The 24,654-nt window shown below is 43.2% G+C and overlaps 1 protein-coding gene and 1 pseudogene across 8 annotated transcripts in view; both read right to left on the reverse strand.

The window, feature by feature from the left end:
• LOC148036708 (molybdenum cofactor sulfurase-like) overlaps positions 1–24,654 on the reverse strand; it is a 126,478-nt gene that overhangs the window by 92,733 nt on the left and 9,091 nt on the right. For all 8 annotated transcript variants that reach the window (XR_015690978.1, XM_087678771.1, XM_087678768.1 and 5 more), the window contains exons 4-10: positions 7,552–7,712; positions 7,334–7,464; positions 7,108–7,222; positions 6,659–6,761; positions 6,528–6,573; positions 6,389–6,427; positions 5,480–5,636 (exon numbers count right to left, since the gene is read on the reverse strand). Coding sequence is in view for 7 of the 8 variants with exons in the window: in XM_087678771.1 (XP_087534897.1) it covers positions 5,480–5,636; positions 6,389–6,427; positions 6,528–6,573; positions 6,659–6,761; positions 7,108–7,222; positions 7,334–7,464; positions 7,552–7,712 (752 nt within the window). In the remaining variant the exon portion in view is untranslated. The remainder of the gene's footprint in view (positions 1–5,479; positions 5,637–6,388; positions 6,428–6,527; positions 6,574–6,658; positions 6,762–7,107; positions 7,223–7,333; positions 7,465–7,551; positions 7,713–24,654) is intronic.
• On the reverse strand, positions 417–2,838 carry LOC148036710 (alpha-L-fucosidase 3 pseudogene; annotated as a pseudogene).

Raw genomic sequence — 24,654 nt, forward strand, 5'->3', positions numbered from 1 at the left:
CGTAAGGCTTTTTTAATACGTCCGGCTTTTAGAACGTTAAGGCTAAACTTTCTAAAGCTTAAGCTTTAATGGATAACCTTTAAAAGTTAAAACGCTTGATATGCCGCCCTTTTCGCCTACGTCATCAAAGTCACCATCTTGCTCGTCAACTTCGTCGTCATCCTGTCTGTCAGGCCGCCATAATTAATGCCAACGCCACTGCTTTGTTTAAAAAAAACGAATTTCTTCGTCATCTGCGCAATTCAGTAGTAGCCGAACTGCTTACTTTTTGGATCAACAATATCCCATCACTTTGCGTATGCTGCCATCATCTGTGTTATCAAAACAATCCAAATCGTAAAACGCCGCCAACTTTGCTTCGTCAACTATTACCACGGGCCGCCCTTAAAGCATCGAAGCCACATCTGCGCCCGTGATTAATAGGGCCGTATCATGCCACAAGCCAGCCCATTGGCAATGAGATGATTGGCAGCCTCAGTATAATGATACATAGACTGAGGGATCCTTGCATAGGTTGTAGGAGAGCTGCTTGCCTCCAATAACAGGTTTGGTCCCACATCCAACTGCCAAATTAAAGTTGTAAGGGCCACCATCAAATCCACAACAAGCCCTTAATGTGAACCTAAATCCATCTAGACGGGCATTCACAAACAGATTGTACTTTAGTTGGTAGCCATCCACCAGTACAAATGATGCATTCGTAAGTTCTGACTTCAGTTTGCTTACTGTGACTTCCAACATCTTATGTAATATTGAGCAACCCTGTTGTATGGCATCGCACAGTCATGGCTATCAAGGTCTGAGAGCTTGTGGGGAAGCCTTGTAAGAACATAGGCCAAGCATCCCAGTGGACCTGTTGAAATGATCAGAAAGTTTCTAGCCCCTTCCTGATATAATGCTTGAATATTGCTGCTGAACTCCTTGAGCTCTCCTGGTATATAAGCTTTCACTAGCTTGGTTGGGAGATTTCGGAAGTATCCAGATGTAAGGTCATTCTGACCTATGTCCAAAACATACAATGCCTTCTCGAAGTAGTCAGGTCTAGGAAGCAAGCTGGCAAATTGCTTTTGGGACTGATACACTAAGCTCCTCTGTTTAAACTCCTTGAACTACCTAACCTGCACACCCAAATAGAAGGGGCTGAAACCCAATTGCTGGGGTGTAGTGTTCTCTGCAAGAATAGTCGAGTCAGCCGTGGCGAAGTTGGCCCATCTTGAAATCTGATCCCACAGATTGCAAATATGCATTTAAATAATGCAATCCCAACTCCTGAGCTATGAAATCAATAACAAGGCAGCCATCGCAGTAGCGGCCCGAGGGTTTGTGGAAGAAGGTGATGCTGTTGGGAGGGGGATGGGGTCCGAATGCCGCAACAAGGCCACCTGTATTAGAGTTGGAGTCCCCAAAATTGAACGAGGCAAGAAACTTGCCATGGCACCGTGCCGAATTCCCTGCATATAAATTACAAGTCTACGAGGCCCTGACACTAGCTCTCTCCCGTACATAGATGATGATGGGACTGTGTGTCTGTTCTTATTTTTGTACTCTGATCTTGCACGCTCCATCCGCATCATGCATGATTGTCTGCTTCTTTCCACAAATCATTTCTTCTCCACACAAGTCTATGCTTGGCAAGCAACCCTGGAGAACAAACTCCCATAGTCACTAGCCAATAGCCACCAAAATTGATGATCATTACTTCAGGCTCCTCCACTTAGCACCAAAGCACTTTGATGTTTCAAATGTCCCTTTATCCCAATCTTGAATTTCCTCCATCCTTCTTCTCTTGCATGGTGTACTCATCCTTGGAATCTTCAAAATGGACATTGTCTTCATATGAACCTGTGGTCGTCAATCCGTCACGGGCCGTCGACTTGTCATCAGTCCGTCAACTGCCTACGTCTCCCATCCGACGCCCGTGCGATGTTGACTGGTTGCCCGCTCTTCAACAGTCCCCAAACTGTTACACCCGTCGCATGTAACACTCCTGCGTGTTGACTGCAAGAGTCACCTTGGTCTCCACTGTCTGCGTGTAACCTGAATCTGACAGCTGTCACTGCCCTGTCGAGCTTTCAGCTGGCAACTATTGCCTGTGGCCTACAAGAACCATTGTAGCTCTGATACCAGTTTGTAGAGTTGAAGCGGAAGCAAATAGAGAAAGAGAGCTGAGAGCAGGCGCATTAATCGAGGACCTCAATGACCCAGAACTGAACAGTATTGAACAGTGAGATAGAGTGAGAGTGAGTCGACTGATAGGTGTGTACCAGTGTGGTACACACAAAGAATAAAAGAATATATTTATACTCAGGGTACGGTACACTTACACCCGCTAGGGTGAGTTCACATGTGTGAAGTAATATATACACAAGATAGCACATAAAGGGCCTTTACACCCAACAACGCCTTGGGGTAAAATAAAAATCCATATCCAAGGCTTATTTCTCATGCCTCAGTTTTGGGCCTAAGAGGGATATTGAGCTAAAAATGCATTAGCCTGACTTAAACAGCCGCAAAACACACTTGATTGATGAATAAACCTTCTTATTTTAAAAAGAAATGCGGTCCTAGAGAGTTATTGTGTCCCACATGCAAAATCCTCACTTGGGTGTCCCAAACTTTCTACAAATAGGTATGCAGCACACCACTCTCCCTCAATCTCATTTTTGCAAGTTTCAAGAGCTACATCTCTACTGCCACACCCCGTTCGCTAAGTAAATCGCAGTCAGAGCCTTCAATCGCAATCTGCTATCACCTAGCGCCTGTTTCTAGCCTCTATACCTATCGTCTACCTCCTAGAACTATCGCCATCATCAAGAAATTTGTGTTTGCTGCTGCCATGGCCAGTCGCCATCGGTAGGAGCTGTCACCATCATCATCCTACTTGAGTTTGCAGTCAATCTTTCTCCTCCAACTGTCGTCATCAGCACCTGCACTATCACCATCGGTTTCCACCTGTTACCCAGCACAGTCAACTTGTGTTTACCTCTTCTGCACAGTCGCCAGTTTTTCCCTTTCAAGTACCTACGTTTTTAGTCTTTCTCTCTCCTACACTACTGTCTACATCAGATCCAACCTTGGCTGTGTTTGTTTGTGTTCGATACTTGGAGGCTACGTTTGGTACAATTCGGGATCCATTTGGAGTACGACACACTCTACAGCTCATAACCTCTTCCTTGGTCCCAAAGATACGAGAGTTCAAGGTTCAGTATTCACTACATAGTGTGTTTGCTGCATGAGCACTACATATCCATTATTCATTCACTTTATTATTCATTGTGTTCACTATCTTTGAGTTACCCTAACCCTAACCCGAACTATGTTGTGTTTATCAATCTATGCTTTGTAATACGATTGGTTTTGTGTTTTTGTGTTTAGAGCATTTCTTCACAACCCAACCTCCAGTAAGGCTATATAAACATGGCCAAGGGTCACTCTCAATAGATGAGAGAGAGTGTATCAATTGTCGTTTCATGAGCAACTAAATAAGTAAGATCTTATACTTTGTGAGCTCTCATTCTCCCTCTCTTGCACATCTTTCCATTTTGCAACTCTGATATTCAAACACAAGGGACCCTCAAAGTGTTGAAGACATGCCTTGAAGAGACTACAGTGACAACAGTTTGAGTGTTCCTTCAGTTTTAAAAAAACATCATATTCAGTGTGTTCCATCAATGGAGACAACTTTCATGGCTGTCTAGACAGAGCAACAACTGATTTCTTCCATTTTCTTGCGATGGAAGTCTGAATTTTGTCTCTAATTAGCATTCTCTCTCATTCTCCAACCATTTCCCAGCTTTGCTCTGAAGATCTTAGCATTCTAATCCTTGGAGACTAAGAAATTGTATTTTTCTCTACAACAAACCCTAAATTATAGCAAAAATTAGGGTATTGACAGCAACCTTTGAAAGTGTGCCAAGAGATTCAAGCTTGAAGACTTGAATCCTCACGGCTGAGAATTAATACTCAACAAGATATAAGTGAAAGACCAAGCAACATTCAAATTTGGGGCAAATTTCATTTCCCAAAGAGTTGGTAAAGACCAATTGACCAAGCAAAACAAGGGGCAAATCAATTTGAAGACTTGCTGGCGTTTTTGACAGCAAGGGGCTTTTGGATTGCAAAGGGGACTGAAGGAATACCATTCTATTCAAATTCAATTGCAATTAAAGATAAAGAAATACTGAAAGGAGTGCCACTTTTGGGGCCAACAGAATGTCCAATGTCCAAGATTGATTGGTAAATGTTTGTGTTTCAGCATTTCATTAATTATTGCTTGCTGTGATTAAGTTATAATAAGGTTATTACCACCCCTCCATGGAAGAAAGGCTGGTTTCAATATCACTAAGATCGTCCCCTCTGATAGAGATGGGGGGTACAAGGGAACCATTGGAGGAGAGGGTGGGGGATGGAAACGAACTTGTGGAGTAGATGGTGCACGAGCAAGAACAAGTGCAACAATAGACAACTACCTTAGAGGACCCTATATAAGAGAAGGGAAATGGAAATTGTAGAGCTCGCTCTCCTATCAACCTATTATTAAAACAGCTCCACAATAAGAATCCTCAATAAACACGGCCTGCTAGGTGAAGACAACCTAGGTACCAAGTCTAGTAAGGCCATAAACTAAGAGGAGTGAAAAGCCCAAGTCCAGAACATGTAGGACTTTCAAAATGGAGCTTGAGGAACAGTTTGGCAATAACGGCAAAGTGCCAACACCACTAATAGGCATCAAACAAATGTCACCAATAGTGACAAGACCCTCAAATGGACAAAGATCATGTAGCAAATCTGCTCTTGGAGTCATAAGACTTCAAAAATCTCCTCTTAGAGTCATAAGACTTGAAGTACCACTATCAATAAGCCAATGTCTCTCAAAAGACAAAACATCCACTGAAGAAGGCTCCTCTAGCACAGGGATGTGGAGGAACACAAACTCATGGTTAAGAGCTAGTGTAGAAGTAGAGGAAGACTCGGATGATTTAGCTCCATTTCGGGTACTTCTTCCAACATTTAGCCTCTAGATGTGTCCCCTTCCCATGGTGTGGACATCTAGCCTTCTCTAAATCTATATCAGAGCCTGAAGCATGCTCTTATGTCTCCTTCTTGGGCTTGGGCTTTGTTTTCTCCTTCTTCTTCCTCCCTACTCCCATACCTGCAGTAAATGCTTTCATGGAGTTGGATCCTCTGGCTACCTCTTTGAGATGCCCGTCATGCTCCAAGACAAGCGGGGCAAGCTCCTCCCATAGAAGAGTCTCTCAGTCCTCAATGTAAGAAGGCTGGTGTAGGAGACATCAAACTTTAGAAGTTTGTGACTGAATATATAAACATGACCTCCCATTTGCTGCTCAAATGTCATTGGCTGGCAATGTTGCTATGCACAATTATCACAACAAGCAGAAGGATATATCATTATCATCTCCAACATAATTACAACAAGTTGACATGGATGTCAATAATGAACAAGATTAGAAGGGCTTACATAGCAATATTGGAGAGACCAATCTTATTGACAACAGAAAATCCAGAACGCAGAGCAGCGATGCTCAAAAATGCAACTGTCCCATCTTCAAACCACTGCTCAATCTTCTCTCTCCTCTTTACAAAGTCTCTGTCTGCAATCGTTGTTTCTACAGTACCTAGGACATCAATGCAAATAATATATTTTCTGGAGGTAAAAAACCCAAGACAAATCAGATATGATAGCTTATGTGCAAAAACCATGGCAACAGCAGAAAGATCTAGTGACGGAATATTAACTTCAAACAAGCACACATTCTGTTGATGACAAACTATTCATATGAAGAATGCTTAGTTTACAAAATACAACATTATCATTGCACAAACTTGGCTGGCCAGACGCCCAAGAACAAAGAAAAAGAATCAACCATGAAGAGCTTAGAAAAGCAAGAGAGGACTATATTGCCCAGTTCAGACACTGATTACCAAAAGTCTGTCAACCTCCTACAGCCACACATAATAAGTAGATCAAATACAGAGTGCAGCAGTAACATAAAGTCTTTTATAGGCAGACTATTCCATTTGGTACTGAGCCATGGACCATAATCCATCAGTTAAGTAGAGTTAAATTGAGGTTTACAGCCTGCTTTGAAGGCAGAGCTGCAGAAGGCAGGAACTCTAACACACAAGTTTTTCCATTTTTCCACTTTCATGTACACTCATGTTAGGAATGACAGCAACTAGGACACTATTAACTCTTAGAGATTCTTAGCAGTCATCGTGACTCGTGTCAAAAATCAAAAAGTAGTATAAGCTCCTTAACTTACCAACTAGCAAAATATGATTATCAATTAATGATTGCTCTAAACTGAACAATTAAAAAAGAGGGTCTGCTTCAACTTATGTGGATCTACTTAGTTCAGTCTCATACCCCCTCCAAAGTATCTTTTCTGCAACTTCCTGGCTGAATCTGTTCACAACCAAGTGCAAAAGTGTTAAATCATAACTAGACACTTGGTGCCCTCAATAAACATTTTTACAAAAAATTATTGCAGCCACCATATAATTACCATTACGCATAATCAGGGCCCCCAATCCTGTTGGGTATCCAAAAATCTGCCCAAATCAAGACCAAAAATATCAGAAGACTGTGATAGCATTGACCACACCCCGAAAACAGAATATCTGGAAAAATGTTTACTTTATAAAAAGAAATGGCCACAAAATCTGCTGGGTACTTTGAAAGATCAATTGGTGACGTTCCACAGCCCTTTGCTGCATCAATGAGAACCATCCACTGGCCCCTACACAACATAAAGCAAAAGAAAAATTTAGTAAAGCTTGGAACAATGGCTGAACCTATCACAAGATTGCAAATTGCTATCCATACTATTCTCGTGAAAAAATCTGTAAAATATTAGCATCATACAGCTGATTGGAACAAAAAAGGTAGAAACAAGAAATTTGAAGATGGTAAAGTTTGGAACAAAGGCTGAACCTATCACAAGATTGCAAATTGCTATCCATATTATTCTCATGAAAAAATCAGTAAAATATATTGGAACAAAAATGGTAGAAGTGATGTATGATGGTTGGAACAACAAAGGTAGAAACAAGAAATTTGAAGATGGTATCTGCATTTGGACTCACTTATAGCCCTCAACATGTCTGCCAGATTGGATGACATTCACTAAATTGAGGTCAAACTTAGCCCCAGAAAAGTTGCATTCTGAAGGAAACGAGAACAAATGGCAGATTGCTCCTGCTGTAAGAGACAACACCTAAAATCATTAGCTCGATTGACCATACTGCAATCAGGAGACAAAATAATGCATCCTCCAGGACTTTTGCAAATAAATGACTTGAGAATGTTCACCTTCCTTTTGTCCAATGGTGGAAACATGAACATCACGCTTTTGAGGACTCCTCAGATGAACAGTTACATGCTGTTTTTCAAAATCCTTGAAATCTGCTGCATGGACTGTACTTCCAGCAGCAAGGGCATATCTTTGTTTGAAAAACTGTAGTAAGGGAATTTTCTGCAGAAGCCTGAACCCACACAATATTACTATCTTACAATATTACGAAGGATACTCTCGAATTCCAAGCACACTGTTATGGTTCTCCAAACTGTAGAGGTAAGCACTCTCAGCATTCCAAGGAAAATACTCTCCAACTAGCTTGAGTGCTGCAGTTGCCCCTGAAGTAAACACACAACTATACTCTCCAGCAGAAGCATTGAAAAAATTCAATACCTGCAATTCATCACTATCACATTTTCAATCCAAAGCCAATAGCAACGAAGCAACTCCACCTGCTTTCTGAATTGCTAATGTTGACTTTAGTTCTTGATGTTTTAAGTCTGCACACCTCGACAGAACCCAATTGCAACCACCCACAACAAACCTAAGACAAGCTCACTTGCAGCACACAGAATCATGGATTCAACCAATCTGATATCACTTACATGTTATGAGTAAAAGTGTTAGCTTTTGTATGGGCTCTAGGTATTTCTACTTCATTTACATTGATGACTTGACAACCTCTACTCTGCACACTTTGTTAAGCTAAAAAAGATGCATTACACATTAAATCTTCATAAGCTCACTACAACAGCCCCAAAACTCAAATATTACCCGAATTATGTGTCCCATAACCAAACACCCAAACTTTGGGAGGATCCACATCTTTAAATAGGAGGCTGCCTGGCGACTCGGTTCATCCCTCTCCTATAGGTTCTAGTCATTAGTTCATGCCATCCACTGGCTGTCCGGCTGATGGCGATGTTGAGCTAAAAATGCATTAGCTTTACTTAAACAGTCCCCCAAAACATGCTTAATTAATGAAGAAACATTGTTTATTTAAAAGAAACGAGATCCTAGAGAGTTTCTATGTCCCATAAGCACAAACCCACTTGGGAGGCCCAAACTTTCTATAAATACGTATGCTGCCCTCCATTCAGTCCTCAATCTCGTTTTTTGCAGATTTCAAGTGTTTCAGCTTGCTGCCCACACCCCGTTTGCGGAGGACATCTCAGCCAAAGCTGTCCATTGCTATCTCCATCAGTTGGCGCCTAATTTCCAGCCCTCTTCACACAGTTTGGAGCTGATTCCAGCCAGGCGACAGCTGTTCCTGTGTAGACCTGCTGCCATACATCCCGCCACATCATCACAGTCCCACAATCTGCGTTTCTAGTCTTTCTTTCACTTCCTGCCTGCATTTTCAGTCTTTCTCTCTCCTGCAAGCTATCCTGCCTGCATTTTTAGCCTCTCTCTCTGCCGCAATCTGCGTTTTAAGTCTCTCTCTCTCTCCTACAGGCTGTCCTACCTGCATTTTTAGTCTCTCTCTCTCCTCACTGCTATTTGCATTAGATCTAGCTTCTCACTGTTGCGTTTGCTAGTGTTCGACATCCGAAGGCTACCTTGCTGCGATTAAGGATCCGTTCAGAGTACGATACACTCTCCAACTCATTACCCTTGCCCTGATCCTCGAGATACAGGAGTTCGAGGTACAGTATTCATTCACTACATAGTGTGTTTGCTGCATGAGCATCGTATATTCAATAGTCATATCACTTCATTCATTCACTGTGTTCATTGTCTCTGAGTTACCCTAACCCTAACTATGTTCTTTTATCAGTCTGTGCTTTGTCGTACGATTTCTGTTAATGTTTCTGTGTTACGGTATTTCTTTACATGGTATCAGAGCCTGGTACTCTCTGAGAAACCTAGGCCTTTGATCTCAAAGCTCTACACAAGAAGCAAGAACAACAGTAGGTTCAAATGACTTCGAACACAACAACAGCGATTCAGTCTCTAAAACCAACTATGCTGAGAACCTAGCAAGAGTAGGCCGATCAGCTTGCTCCACAAAGTTCCAACATGGTGGAAGACACTTCTGATTACATGGAAGAAAAGCTAGGCAAGCTGACCTCTGAAGAATATAAACTGATCATAGCTTATAGATGAAAGAAGATTGAGGAGCTCGATCGAAGGATTGCCCTTCAAGAAAAGCTTCTAAATGAAAGTATGCATGAATTTTTCTCTTCAGATGTTGCACATAAATCTGAAGATGTTGCAGGGCCGTCGAGACCTCCAAAAGGAATGGGGCCCCCTCTTGGAGAACAAGACCCAGAGTATATTCCTTTCTTTCATCCTCTTCCGTCCACTCCAGTGCAAGGTACTTTAGATTTGTTCCTTCTTCTTTTACCTCTTCTCCTTTGCAATATTCTAGTAGAGTTCATGTGGAAGAAAGAGTGGATCCAATCTGTTGACTATGAAAAAGGTTCTCTTGAGGACCAATTCTTGTATGTTAACACACGTCATGGAGATTATAAGAAAAAGCCAAGTACCTCTTCTTCTAACCTTCCTTCTTTTCTATCTACTTCACAAAATCAGAATGAATTTGGTGTTCCTTTTTCTTCATTGCATGGTGCATCATCATCTTCACATTTTCATTTCCAATCATTAAATGATAAAAATGAACAAAATGCATCTGCATCTCACATACCACATTTTCAAAATCCACCCATCCCACCACATTCTATCGCTGATTCTCCACTTCCATTCACACCATTTACATTTCCATTTCAAATACCTCATGTCGCAGCACACATCACACCAGGAGGTTATGGAAACATAAGCACATCCTTTAGGACCTCATCCTTCCCTTAGCTGGGTGGTGTTCCACTACTTCACACACATTTTCACGATCATTGCAGCCTAGGTATCCCCCCCAGTCTCTCCCAAGTGTGGATAAGTTGACTCCACAATTTGCCTCCATGGGTTTACCTAGTGGACCTTCTGGTCATACTGCAATGCCCCAGTCTCACTTTGGACAGGGCTTCTATATCCTAGTGCCACTGGCACCTTATGGAAGCATTCATGTTCAAGTGCCTCCGCCTCAATCAGCACTCATTGGACACTCACAGTCTACTTCTGCCTACCCACCTCTACCCCCTCCTCCTACCTATTAGACATATCCACCTCCACCATCTTATCCTCCGCATCCATCTTACCCCACCTACCCGACATCTCATGGTTCTAACTCATCTTCTGCCAAGCATGCATTTAATGACAAGACTCGTTTTAACGGATCAAACTTTACCACTTGGTTAAACTTGATACAGCATATCCTTGACTCCCAAAACCTATGGGATCTTGTATAGGGGTTGAAACCCCAACCTAATCCCACACTTGTCCCATACGAGGTTATCCACTCATGGAAGGCTAGGAATGCCTCTGCTATTGTCAAGTTAATGCAGGGCTTATTGCCTGAGTCTCATTCTCAGCTTCAACATTTTGACTTAGCATCTGAGCAATGGGTACACTTGACTGACCGCTATGCAGCTCGGGATAGGGCCTATCATATCAATCTTGACCATGAGCTTCAGCTTTTCAAAATCACTGACCGGGATGACTTGAAAGTCAAGTTAGCTGAGTATCGGCGTCTTTTCATTGAATTCTCCACTACGGGGACTCCCAAAGTCCTTTGACGATCACATCACATTGTTCCTAAATAAACTCCCCATGAAATATTTCAATTTTGTGAAAGGTATAGTTTCAAAACCTACCATACCTACATTCTATGAATTTGAGTGTCAGTTGTTGCATTACACACGGTTGTTCGATCAATTTCATATGAATGCTCGGGTGTGAATACACCCTTAGCACTTATACTTTCATATATATATCTATCTAAAAACCTAAAGTTGTACACTCGTCATTGTACCCACAAATCGTGCTCACTCTTACTCTCAGTCTCTCTCCCCATGCTAACAGCCACTAACTGTCTCGATTTTCATGCTCCCAAACACTACAAACCGGTATCAGAGCATACGGTGCAGACGATCGTCAAGGTGCAGACAACTGGAGCTCATGTCGAGCAAGGAAACGATTGGAGTTCCTGACCAAACTGAGTTGAGTTCCGCAAACTGCTGACTAGCGTGATCAGCATGGTCTAGCGGGCGTGCAGTAGGTGCAACGACCAGCGAGGAGCCGCGCTGGCGGGCTTCAATGGTCTGAGCGTGACGGCGGGAGTTAGGTAGCAGCGGGCGTGACTGCAGGAAGGTACGAGCACTTCACGTCCAGTAGCAACTCGCCAATCCCTATGCGCAATGCAACCAGCACAAGCGGCAGTTTGGCAAGCGCCACGTCGCCTGACAGGTCACAGACCTGAACGGCCGTTGACCCACCGTTTTTTTTCAAAAATATTTGAGATTATTTTTGCCTACTCTCTTCCAAGTGTTCAGACACACAAGCACAGTGTACAAATTTGTGTAGATTTAGGCCAAGAAAATTGGGGCTTTTCCAGGTTGAGTGCTACTCATGCAAAATTGAGGTATCTATGTTAGAAATTGCAGACTTTGTGCGCATTTGAATTGGGGATTTCACCAAATTTACTAAAATTTTACTCATCCAAGTGAAATTTCTCAACATTGTACCCATAAAATTTGGGGCTTTTGCTGTATTGGTGAAATTTTGTTCAGCTCAATCAGATTGGCTGACATTGGTGCACAATTGGACCTGAGAAATTTGGGGCTTTTGCAAATTTTTATGAAATTTTGCTAAATTTTCCCATTTTATGCTTTCGGGGAACATGTATTAATGCAAGTGGAACAATTGGTCAATGAAATTTGGGGGTTTTGCTGAAATTGCTCTATTTTGGCAAAATTGGTATATTCTATGCATGTCACAGATAGTTTAGATGTGTGGTTAATGCTTTGAGCACAAAAAATTTTGGGGCTTTTGACTGTGCGTGTCAAATTTTATGCCCTTGGGTACATGCACAACAGAAATCGCAGCTAACATTTGGGACTTCTCATGTAATGTGATGCATTTGCCCTTGCAACAACTGTAATCAGTTGTGGAATGTTGTAGCACATGGTTTGGTGCTTCTGAAAATTTACTTACAGATCTGAAATTTCTGCTTCTACATGGTCATTTATTGCTGGTTGATACTTGTTTGTACCTTGGTCACTTGTGTGACAGTTTGGGCCTGCATTTGCTGAATTTTTTGTCACATTGGTCTAAAAATCATGGCTGACAGCAGTAATCTCATGCACATAAACAAGCTTGAAGCAGCATATAACTTTGCAGTTTGGCAAAAACAGTGCTACAATATCCTATTGCAAAAGAATCAGGCAAAGCCGATTAAGACAAAAGGGGCAAAACCCGCAGATATGGAACAAGACGATTGGGATGAGTTATATGAGCTTGCATGCTCAACCATTGAGCTATCGATTTCTGATGCCTTGTTGTTTAACATTGAAGGTTTGGATTCTGCATATGCTATTTGGACTCGACTAGAAGAACTGTATGCCCAAAAGAGTGCTGCAAGCAAAGTGTATTGGCTGAAAAAGCTTATGGATTTGCGTATGAAAGAGGGTACTGTCACGAGGACGTGAAATTTTGATGCTTTGCTTATGTTTAATTGACATTTGATTAAAGAATTAATCAAATGTGCAATTAAAAGATGCACATGTATTGTACATGTGAGGTACAAGCTACTTTTTCACAGTTGAAGGCAAAAGGACCCTGTGAAAAAGATGAGTGTCAAAGGCAAAAGTTGTAACAAGTTACATTTGTTAGATTCTAGGTGAATTTTGGTGTCAGTTTGCCCCTAGGACCATTAATTGGCATTAAGTGTCAGTGGTGACACTAGGGACTAGGCATTAATTAATGAATTAATGCTTGTCCAAGGGTTAATTAATGCATGGGACCACTTTGGGTTGCAAATGGCCTAGCCAATTAATTTTTGAATGGGCAAGGTCAATTTTCTGAGCATGGATTAAGAGTTAAATTAATTTTCAAAATTAATTAATTCTGAAAATTAATTAAATGGCTGGAAATTGCTGAAAATGGATTAAGAAAGCTACCACTTGGCAAAACTTTCCCATGCAAGTGGGGGAAAGGCTAAATAGGGCTGAAGGGAGAGGAAAATCTCATTTTTTCATTTTGGAGCTGTTGGGAAGAGGTGTTGGACTATTGCTGCCAACTTTTGGGGCCAATTCCTAGCCATTGCAGACCATTTTGGTGATGGAGAATGCATATTCTTGACCTTGGGAAGCTAGTAATTGTTGCTGATGCACTTCCTCCTAAAGATCACAGTCTCTAATGCTCCTATTGTTGTTGATGCATCCGTTTGGGGCTGGTACAGCAGGGCAGCAGCAGATTTTGATCAGTTCTTCGCGAATAATCTCAGAATTTTCTCTCTTTACAGCATTCTCTCATCTCCTTCAGCCTATGCTCAACCATTCTCAACAATTCTTAGCCATTCAGAGGAGATCTCAGTCATTTTTGGTGGGCTGATCTGTAATTTCTGCAGTAAACCCTAATTTACAACAGAAATTAGGGTTTAGCAGCCACCTTGGGATTCATGCCAGAGATTGAAGGCTCAAGGGACTGAGATCAGCACAGCTGATAATTGAAGATTATCAAGGGATTTCAGGAGCCAGCCCATCCCGAATTGATTTAGGGCAGCATTTGGCCAACCAAGGGTCAAATTGGAGAAGAAGTCATGGGTAAATCACGGGGCAAATGACCCAAAAGGCTTGCTGGTCATTTATGACAGCAGAAACAATTGGTTAGCAGGAGGAGATTGAAGAATCTCAAGTTGTACTCCTTCCAATTGAATGAAAGCTAAAGAAATACTGCAAGGGGCGCCAGCTTTGGGGCCAACAGGGAGTCTACTGTCCAAGAATGTTATGGTAAAGTGTGTATTTCGTTTTATGTGCATTTATTTATTGCTGTAATTAACTCTTAAATCAGGTTATCACCACTAATTCCAAGAAGGAAGGCTGGTTTTAGGTACAGTAATGTCTACTCACTTGAGTGAGTTTAACTCCATTTTCAGCCTGTTGGTTGCCTTGAAGTTCTTGATTGATGAAGAATTTATGGCTACGTTCTTGCTTTGCACTCTGCAGAGAGTTGGGATACATTCAGGATTGCTATGAGTAATTTCTAATGCGATTCTTTTATATGCTGATGTAGAGAGTGCTCTACTCATGGAAGAAATGAATCGCCAGAACAATGCATCCAATAGGTCTTCCAGTGCTTTGCATACTAGGGGCAGATCACAACAGAAAGGCAAATATGATAGCAAGGGACGCAGTAAATCACATGGCAAAGATGTTGAATGCCATCATTGTGGCAAGAAGGGTCACTTTAAACATGACTGCTACAAATGGAAGAAAGAGAAAGAAAAGGGCAAGAAGACAGATGATAGCAAGGAAGAGAAGAAAGAGAGTCAGCCTAAGAAAAGCAATGTCAAATTGAAGAGGTGAATGTAGTCACTCATGATAGTGACAGTGGGAATGACGTACTCTTTGTCTCTTCACACTTTGGTGCACATGCTTTCCTTACAGATATAGATGATGACATGCATACCTAGATTCTCGATTTAGGTGCTTTCTTTCATGTCATCCCTCATCGTGAGTGGTTTTGAAAATTTATTTACATATCTGAAATATGTGCTACGTGGTCATTTATTGTTGGTTGGTACTTGTTTGTACCTTGGTCACTTGGGTAACAGTTTGGGCTTGCATTTACTGATTTTTTGGTCACATTTGGGCTGAAAATCATGGCTGGCAGCAGTGACAGCAATAATCTCATGTACATAAAGAAACTTGAAGGAGCACATAACTTTGCAGTTTGGCAAAAACAGTGCTACAATATATTGTTGCAAAAGAAGCAGGCAAAGCCGATTAAAACCAAAGGGGCAAAGCCCGCGAACATGGAACATGAAGATTGGGATGAGTTAAATGAGCTTGCACGCTCAACCATCGAGCTATCAATATTTGATGCCTTGCTATTTAACATTGAAGGTTTGGATTCTGCATATGCTATTTGGACTCGACTAGAAGAACTATATGCCCAAAAGAGTGCTGTAAGCAAAGTGTATTGGCTGAAAAAGCTTATGGATTTGAGTATGAAAGAGGGTACAGCAATGTCTACTCACTTGAGTGAGTTTAACTCCATTTTCAGCCTACTGGTTGCCTTGAAGTTCTTGATTGATGAAGAATTTAAGGCTACGTTCTTGCTTTGCACTCTTCCAAAGAGTTGGGATACATTCATGACTGCTATGAGCAATTCGAATGCGATCCTTTTGTATGCTAACGTAGAGAGTGCTCCACTCAAAACAATGCATCCAGTAAGTCTTCCAGTGCTTTGCATACTAGGGGCAGATCACAACAGAAAGGCAAATATGATAGCAAGGGACGCAGTAAAACACGTGGCAAAGATGTTGAATGCCATCATTGAGGCAAGAAGGGTCACTTTAAACATGATTGCTACAAATAGAAGAAAGAGAAAGGAAAGGCAAATATGATAGCAAGGGACGCAGTAAATCACGTGGCAAAGATGTTGAATGCCATCATTGAGGCAAGAAGGGTCACTTTAAACATGATTGCTACAAATAGAAAAAAGAGAAAGGAAAGGGCAAGAAGACAGATGATAGCAAGGAAGAGAAGAAAGAGGGTCCACCCAAGAAGAGCAGTGTCAAAATTGAAGAGGTGAATGTAGTCACTCATGACAATGAGGACAGTGGGAATGACGTACTTTTGGTCTCTTCACACTTTGGTGCATATGCTTTACTTGCAGATACAGATGAGGACATGCATACCTAGATTCTCGATTCAGGTGCTTCCTTTCATGTCACCCGTCATCGAGAGTGGTTCTCTGCCTATATAGGGGGTTGACATGGTGTTGTCCATCTTGGGGACAACTATGCATGTTTGCAGGTATTGGCAGTGTGCAGTTACAGTTTCAGCATGGCTCTGTCTTTACACTTCAGCATGTACAGCATGCCTCTTCCGTGATGGATTTGGACCTCTTCATCACGTCATAGAGTATGAGGACTAGAGATACCTAGGTTTTTTCCTCCTGGAGCTCGAGAGGCGCCGAACTGCACTACTGCGAGACAAGAAGCTAGCTCATCCAGAAGGACACACACAGAGAACAGTGACAAACAACTTCTACAGAGCCAACCCTACTAACACTACCAGCCTAGCAGAGACAGAGCCACCCCGCCAGACACCTTACAAGACACGCTGTGGAGTCACATTGGATAGAGCCATTTCCCTTCGTCGAGCACGACAACCCCGTCTACCAGGACCACGTTCGAGGAGGCCACACCGCAGTCGGATTAGAGCCATTATCACGAGACACCGAAGACTCACCACCAAGCATATCAGTGAAGCAGCTAGGGACCGCATCATAGCTGAGATCATGTGCAGATCTTGAGATCAGCTACAGCCCATAGTCTCCACCACACTTTTGCACATGGCTCTATCAAATCTGGTTCTCCTTTCCTTTCCTTTTCTTTCCTATCGATGAAACAACACTACACATGGTTCAACCCTAGTATAGTCCCATCGTATAGTTATTTTCAGTATTTTGTTTCATAGGCCACCCACTTATTTGTAATGTTATCTTTACCTTGCTGATGAGATGACATTAGACATGGATGTACTCTGGATTTTGTCTCATAGGCCACATTGGCCTTATGTGTGTGTGTATATATATATCTCTCTCTCTCCCTACCATGGGGGAGGAGAATCATTGTATATCTGGAAAGGTCCCATGGGTCATAATTTGGCCTTCCGCAGACGATAATAAACTAAACATAATCATCAACTTTGAAATTCATGGCTTGTCTTTTCTTATTGGCTTGTTTGGTATATGATTGCTGGGCTTTAGCAATCATATCTTTAACTTCATCAAATATACTGTTATGCATACTAGCAATATCATCAGCACTCTAAATTCTATTAGACAAAGATGCAACAGGTGTAGATAATCTATATCCATAAATGACTTCAAACGGTGCTTTCTTTGTAGATGTATGCGGTGTATTGTTATATGCAAACTGTAATAAATGCAAATGAGTGTCCCATGTCTGAGGTTTAGAAATAGTATATGCACGTAAAATATCTAGAATGGTGCTGTTTGTGGCTTCTGTTTGTCCATTAGTTTCTGGATGAAATGCAGATGAACTCTCCTCTCCTCTCTCTCTCTCTCTCTCTCTCTCTCTCTCTCTCTCTCTCTCTCTCTCTCTCTCCGTGTTCGTATCCTTCAGTTGCGCACTCTCACAAACCATGCTCTCCAAGAGTTCAAAATCACTAAGAGGGATGATTTAACTACCAAGTTGACTAAGTATCGGCGATTTCTCATGCCGAATTCGCCACAACTAGCTTACCCAAAGGAGATGATAATCAAGTCACTTTGATCATGAACAAGCTGCCAAACCAATACTTCAATTTTATCCAACAAATTATGTCACAACCCCAATTACCCACCTTCTATGAGTTTGAAGTGTTAGCTACTACGTTAGGCTTGGTTGTTTGATTAATTTCATCAGAAGCCCCAATTTTTATACTCCGAAGGAGCCTTGACTTCCCGGAAGGTGAAGCAAGGTGGTAGAAAAAACATCACCAAAACTAAGTCAAGTAGTGAGGAGCAAAGTATCTCCCCTCCAATATTAAAAACGGGTTGGCGAAATGTCCCCAAAAAGAATGGGTATATTATCAACATTGCCACAAGGTTGGGCCTTTTGACAATGAGTGTCGCTCAAAGGCCAAGGGCAGTCCACCTAAGTCTAGACCCTCTTCCCCAACTAGGTGTCAAGATTGTGGGAGAGAAGGAAGGAGTCTCACTTGTAGCTTTCTTGCTTGCACAATGGGGGAATACACGCAAAGGTGAAGGCTGAAAAACAGTTTTCCTCTTCTTAGTTGTGTAAGCCAAAAGGAAGTCAAGTACAAAGAAATAGAAGAACCCTATATATGGGTCTCAAACCAAACTCAACTAACTAAGGTGGCATACTAACTGAGCCACGAACTAGAGTAGATAAGGATAACTCTCATGTAGCTATTATTCATGGGCGGTGTACCAACCGCATCTGCAACTGACAAGTCGGTGACATAAATGCACAACGGTCACCCTGGCATATCACGAGTGGAGCTCGATATCTCAACACTCCCCCTCGAGCTCAATCCCAATTCCTGCACACCAAGCAGATCTCTGAACTTGCGCAGCTTCTCTGCGCCCAATGCCTTCGTGAATACGTCAGCTACCTGATCCTCTGTGTTGACATAAACTAGATTAATAAGACCTAGTAAAACCCTCTCCCGCACATAGTGATAATGCACCTCAATGTGCTTTGTTCTAGCATGATAGACTGGGTTATTTGCCAAGTGTATACTACTCATGTTGTCACAATAAATGACAATTGGCCCATCTGTAGACTGATGCATATCATAAAGTAGCTTATGCAACCAAGCTACCTCACATGCAGCCATTGCTGCACCCCTGTACTCAGCCTCTGTGCTCGACAAGGCAACTGTAGGCTGTTTCTTACTGCTCCAAGTGACTGCAGCACTCCCAAAAGAGAACACATACCCACTGTTAGATCGTCTATCAGAAATACTACCAGCCCAATTAGCATTAGTGTATCCATGCAACTGTATCTGAACCCCAGTCTCATAAAATAGTCCATACTGCAATGTGGACTTCACATACCTGAGTATGCGTCTAGCCGCATCCAAATGCGATTTCCTTGGAGCCTGCATAAACTGACTTACCAATCCAACAGCATAGCTCAAATCTGGCCTGGTAATAGTCATATAAATCAAACTTCCTACTATGCGTCTGTACATAGTAGGGTCTTCCAGAAGCTCACCTGCATTTGCGCTCAACTTCACATTCTGCTCCAAAGGAACTGAAATAGGCTTACAGCCTGTCATCCCATATTTGGACATGTCCAATCGATACTGCCTCTGCAAGAGCTGTATCCCACTTGGTGATCTAATCACCTCAATGCCCAAGAAATAACGGAGCTCTCCCAAATCCTTCATCTCAAACTTTTGCTTCAATAGCATTTTCACATGAAGGAAATCTTCATCACTGTCACCTGTCATAATCAAATCATCAACATAAATGACAAGTAGCATAATACCTTTCTCTGTTTTTCTCACATAAAGTGAGAAATCTACCTTGGAAATCTGAAAGCCAATAGTAACAAGATACTGTCCTATCTTGTCAGACCATGCTCTAGGTGCTTGCTTCAAGTCATACAAGGCTTTCTTCAACCTACAAACAAACTCAGGATGAACAGCATGCACATAACCTGGTGGCTGCTCCATATAGATCTCTTCTTGCAAATCACCATGCAAGAAGGCATTCTTTACATCCATCTGATGTAAAGACCATCCCTTTGATGTAGCCATAGCAATGACTGCTCTTACGGTTGCCATCCTTGCAACCGGACTGAATGTTTCTTCATAGTCAATGCCATATGTTTGTGCATACCCCTTGACTACTAATCTTGCCTTGTATCTGTTCACAGAACCATCTGCATTGTGCTTCACCTTATAAACCCACTTACAACCAATTGCATTTTTACCTTTAGGCAAAGACACCAACTCCCATGTAGCATTTGCTTCCAAGGCATCCATTTCTTCATCCATGGCTTTCTCCCATTTTTCTTTTCCCATGGCTTGCTCAAAAGAAGTGGGTTCTGGTTCCTGTATCACTTTGACCATATATGCATAGTGAATGGCTGTAAATCCATTAAATTTCAGCCTATCCACAGGATACCTAGCTCTGGTAGACCTGCGCAAAGTAGATTCACTCCCAGGTGCTCTCAAAACATCTTTGGTCTTCCTTACTCCAGATGTAACAATAGAAGGAATACCCAACTCATCACCAATGCTCTGTTCTGAGCCACTGGATTCACTATCCACATAAGAGTGACCTGCATTCACATCAAACATGGGCTGATCTACCTTCTCTTTTCCTTTTCGTGAAACCTGCATACCACTATCTGCATTGTTTTGAGAAGATTCTCCTGATCTCAATCTGCCTATCCATGGCGAAGAATATGAACCACTGCTAGAGAACACTCCAGGTTCACTAATATTTTGTGACTGTTGCTGTGAATTCTGTGCAGCATTACCATTTTGTGCATCTACATCATCAATCACATTTACTGGTTTATACCAGCTACTCATCTCATCAAAAACAACATCTTTGCTCACTGTAAACTTACGAGTAGAAGGATTATAGCATCTATACCCTTTCTGCTGCAGAGAGTAACCAATAAAGATGCACTTCTCAGCTTTTGGATCCAACTTGGATCTCAACTCATCTGGCACATGAACATAGACAATGCAACCAAAAATCTTCAAATGAGAAATATCTGGTTTCCTACCAGTATACCTCTCCTCTGGAGTCATCCCATGTATTGCTGCAGTGGGAGTCCTGTTCATTATGTAGACTGATGTAGCAACTGCTTCAGCCCAGTAAAAATCTAGCAAGTCTTTTTCGTTGAGCATGGCACGAGATACTGTGAGAGTGCGCTGCGGAAAAGGAAATACGAACACGGAGGGAGAGAGAAAGAGAGAAAGCAGAAAATAAGGAAGAGAAATCTGCACCGACTAAAATGAATGCTGAATACAAACCCTGCACGCAGCCCACAGCGTCAGTGAGGGCACCAGATCAGGCTGATGATGATGGCAGTACCACCACGGGGAAGGAGTGTCGGAATCTGCAAGAAGACAAGTGACCAAGTGGGGAGGGGGGCTGCCTATAAATAGGCGACGGACAAACCCTAACCCTAACCCTAAAATGGGCGCAAACCCTAAAAATGCCCTAAAATGGGCGCCCCACAAGAGTGACCAAAAAGTGGCCGGGCAGCCAATGACTGCCCACTAAAAGAGGCCAAAAAGAAATACACATCCTAAGACAGCCAGTCGAGAGTGACTAGCCTCCCCCATCATAACACATGACAGACATGTCAGAGCTCCTAATGTCCTCATCTGACTCAGACTGAGGCTCACAGGCAGGAGATGACAAGGCATGACAAACATGACTGCTAACACCCCCTCTCAGATCCTGGATGTGGCTGAAGGCCAAAGAAGAAATAGATCCTGGGGTGGCAAGAGGAATGCCAATGTCAATGAAGTCCGTCGATGTAGACTGCCGCTGAAGGAGCTCCTCACGATCCTGGGAATCCCTCTGCAAAACACTAGGAGCCAGGGAATCCACAGCCGCATCACCGAGATCGTCCCCCTCTGAAAGGGATGGGGGGTACGAGGGAACCATTGGAGAAGAAGGTGGGAGATGGGAAGGAACCTGTGGAATAGAAGGTGCACAAGCGGGAACGGGTATAGCAATAGACTACCGCGGAGGACCCTGCATCAAAGAAGGGGAATGGAGCCTGTAAAGCCCGCTCTCCTGCCAACCTGTAGATAAAACAGCTCCTATAAGAGAATCCTCAATAACAACGGCATGCTCGGTGAAGATCACTCGTGTGCCAAGCCTCGTAAGGCCATAAACTGAGAGGAGGGGAAGGCCCAAATCCGGAACATGTAGAGCCTGTGAAAAGGAACTCGAAGGTCGGTCTCGGTAAACAAAGGCAATGTGCCACCACCACTAATAGGCACCGATAAAAGGTCACCAACAGTGACTGAACCCTCTGATGGACGGAGATCCTGTAACAAATCACCTCGGGGAGTCATATGACTCGAAGCACCACTGTCCACTAACCAAGGCTGCGCAGAAGACACTGCAGCCACGGAAGAAGAATCCTCCTCCAAAGCATGGATATGAAGGAACACTGACTCATGGGTAACAGCTGGTGTAGAGGTAGAAGAAGGCTCCGATGTAGATCCATCCGTCGCGCCTGGACGAAGGTGAGGGTACTTCTTCCAGCATTTCTCCTCGGGATGTGTCCCTTTCCCACAGTGTGGGCACTTCGGGCTCTCTGAATCTGTGTCAGAGCCTAAAGAATTGTCCTTCTTCTTAGCCTTTGACTTCGTCTTCTTCTTCTTCTGTCCTCCCGAACCTGCAACAAAGGCTCTAGTGGAGTCGAATCCACTAGCACTGACCTCTCTGAGGCGCTCGTCATGCTCCAAGACAAGCGGGGATAGTTCCTCCCATAGAAGCTTCTCACGGGTCCTCGATGTAAGAAGGCTGGTATAGAAGACATCAAACCGAGGCGATGGCAGCTGAGTCAAAAGAATCATAGCCATGTCTTCAGAAGATATCGTCCGACCGAGGGATGCAAGCTCATCCCTCATATCCTGTAATCTGTTGATGTGGTCCTTCATGGAAGGACTATCATCAATAGCGAGCATCTGCAACTTCTTTTCGAGAGATATCCGGTGGGCAAACGTCTTCTGTTGATAGAGAGACGCAAGCTTTCTCCACACGTCCGCTGCAGTCTTCAACCTGTAAACATGAACAAGGACAGAATCCTGCAAACTCAGAAAGAGGAAAGATCGGGCTCTAGAATTGAGCCGATCCCATAAGGCTGCACGATCCATAGATGTCCCATCTGCGGGATCCACCTGAGGCCGGGGAATAGGAACAGAAACAAGCTCCCAAAGATCGAAGGAGTCCAAGATACACTCCGCCTTGCAGGACCATAAAGAAAAGTTGGAGCCATCCAACCGGTCCTCTTTGGGCAGCTGAGGAAGTACGGGTACCTGTACAGGGGGTACCAAAGGCTGCATCTTCGGCCCACTGGAAGAGGCTCGCCGAGATACATGAATAGAAGGGGGACGGGAAAGAGGAATAGACTCCGGACGACGGTCCTCGTGATTGAAATCACGCCTCCGTTCAGATGAGTGTCGAGACAAAAGCTCATCATCTGAGTCATCAAAGCCCGTAAACTGATGAGAAGACATCTTCGATATCTGCAAACACCAAAACACAACAAGGGAAGGTTGCCGGTGCCGAAACACAAACACCAGAAGCTCCTGAGCTGGCCGCCTTGCACAGAACGCAAGGATGATGTCAAATGCAAATGCTAACGATGCAATCACTACAGAAAAACAGCCTCCTGCCTCAAAACGCAGCCTGGGAATAGGTCGCCAGTAGGAAAAGAGCCGCCTGAAGATGGAACAACAGCCAGAACAGCAAGGCGCAGGCTGGAGGAGTGTCGCCCAGCTGGAGGAGGGCCGCCCAGGCTGAAAACGCAAGCAGGAAGAGGTTGGTGATGACGTGGCAGCCACTGGAGAAGGCGCCAGCAGCAAACGCAAATATGTGACACCAAAACAGGCCGCCTTGATCAAGGAGATGGTGCAAAAGGTGACGCCTCAGCTGTTGGAGACGTCTTGACCAGCAAACGCAAAGTTGTGGGTGTTCTCCCGCGTAAACCTCAACTCCGTATACTCTCCTTCGGCTCTGATACCATGTGAGAGTGCGCTGCGGAAGAGGAAATACGAACACGGAGGGAGAGAGAAAGAGAGAAAGCAGAAAATAAGGAAGAGAAATCTGCACTGACTAAAATGAATGCTGAATACAAACGGGAAGGCGGAAGGAGACTGATCAGTCCCTGCACGCAGCCCACAGCGTCAGTGAGGGCACCAGATCAGGCTGATGATGATGGCAGCACCACCACGGGGGAGGAGTGTCGGAATCTGCAAGAAGACAAGTGACCAAGTGGGGAGGGGGGCTGCCTATAAATAGGCAACGGACAAACCCTAACCCTAACCCTAAAATGGGCGCAAATCCTAAAAATGCCCTAAAATGGGCGCCCCACAAGAGTGACCAAAAAGTGGCCGGGCAGCCAATGGCTGCCCACTAAAATAGGCCAAAAAAAAATACACATCCTGAGACAGCCAGTCGAGAGTGACTAGCCTCCCCCATCATAACACATGACAGACATGTCAAAGCTCCTAATGTCCTCATCTGACTCAGACTGAGGCTCACAGGCAGGAGATGACAAGGCATGACAAACATGACTGCTAACAGATACATCTCCAATATGCATGTTTTTCCTTTCTGCAATTCCATTTTGTTATGGGGTATGACTACATGAATATTGCTGCTTTATGCCATGCTCCTGCAAGAACCTTGCAAACTCATTTGAGAGGTACTCTCCCTCTCCATCTGACCTTAGGCATTTTATTTGCAGGCCTGTTTCTTTTTCAACCATAGCTTTAAGAGTTTTGAAATGCCCAAAAACTTCACTTTTCTTTTTCATAAAATACACCCAAACTTTTCTGCTATAGTCATCAATAAAAGTGACAAAATAATGACAGCCTCCAAGAGATGCAGCTTTAGTAGTCCACACATCAGAGTGGATTAATTCCAATGGCTTCTCACTCTCTTGAACATGTCTAGGAAATGGTTTCCTTGCCTGTTTTCCAAATTGGTAGGCTTCACATACCTTATGCATTTTTGCAACCTTGAATTT

This window comes from Lygodium microphyllum, chromosome 5 (genome assembly GCF_053477565.2).
Source record: "Lygodium microphyllum isolate KBCC chromosome 5, Lygodium_microphyllum_v1.1.10, whole genome shotgun sequence".
Taxonomy (NCBI): domain Eukaryota; kingdom Viridiplantae; phylum Streptophyta; class Polypodiopsida; order Schizaeales; family Lygodiaceae; genus Lygodium; species Lygodium microphyllum.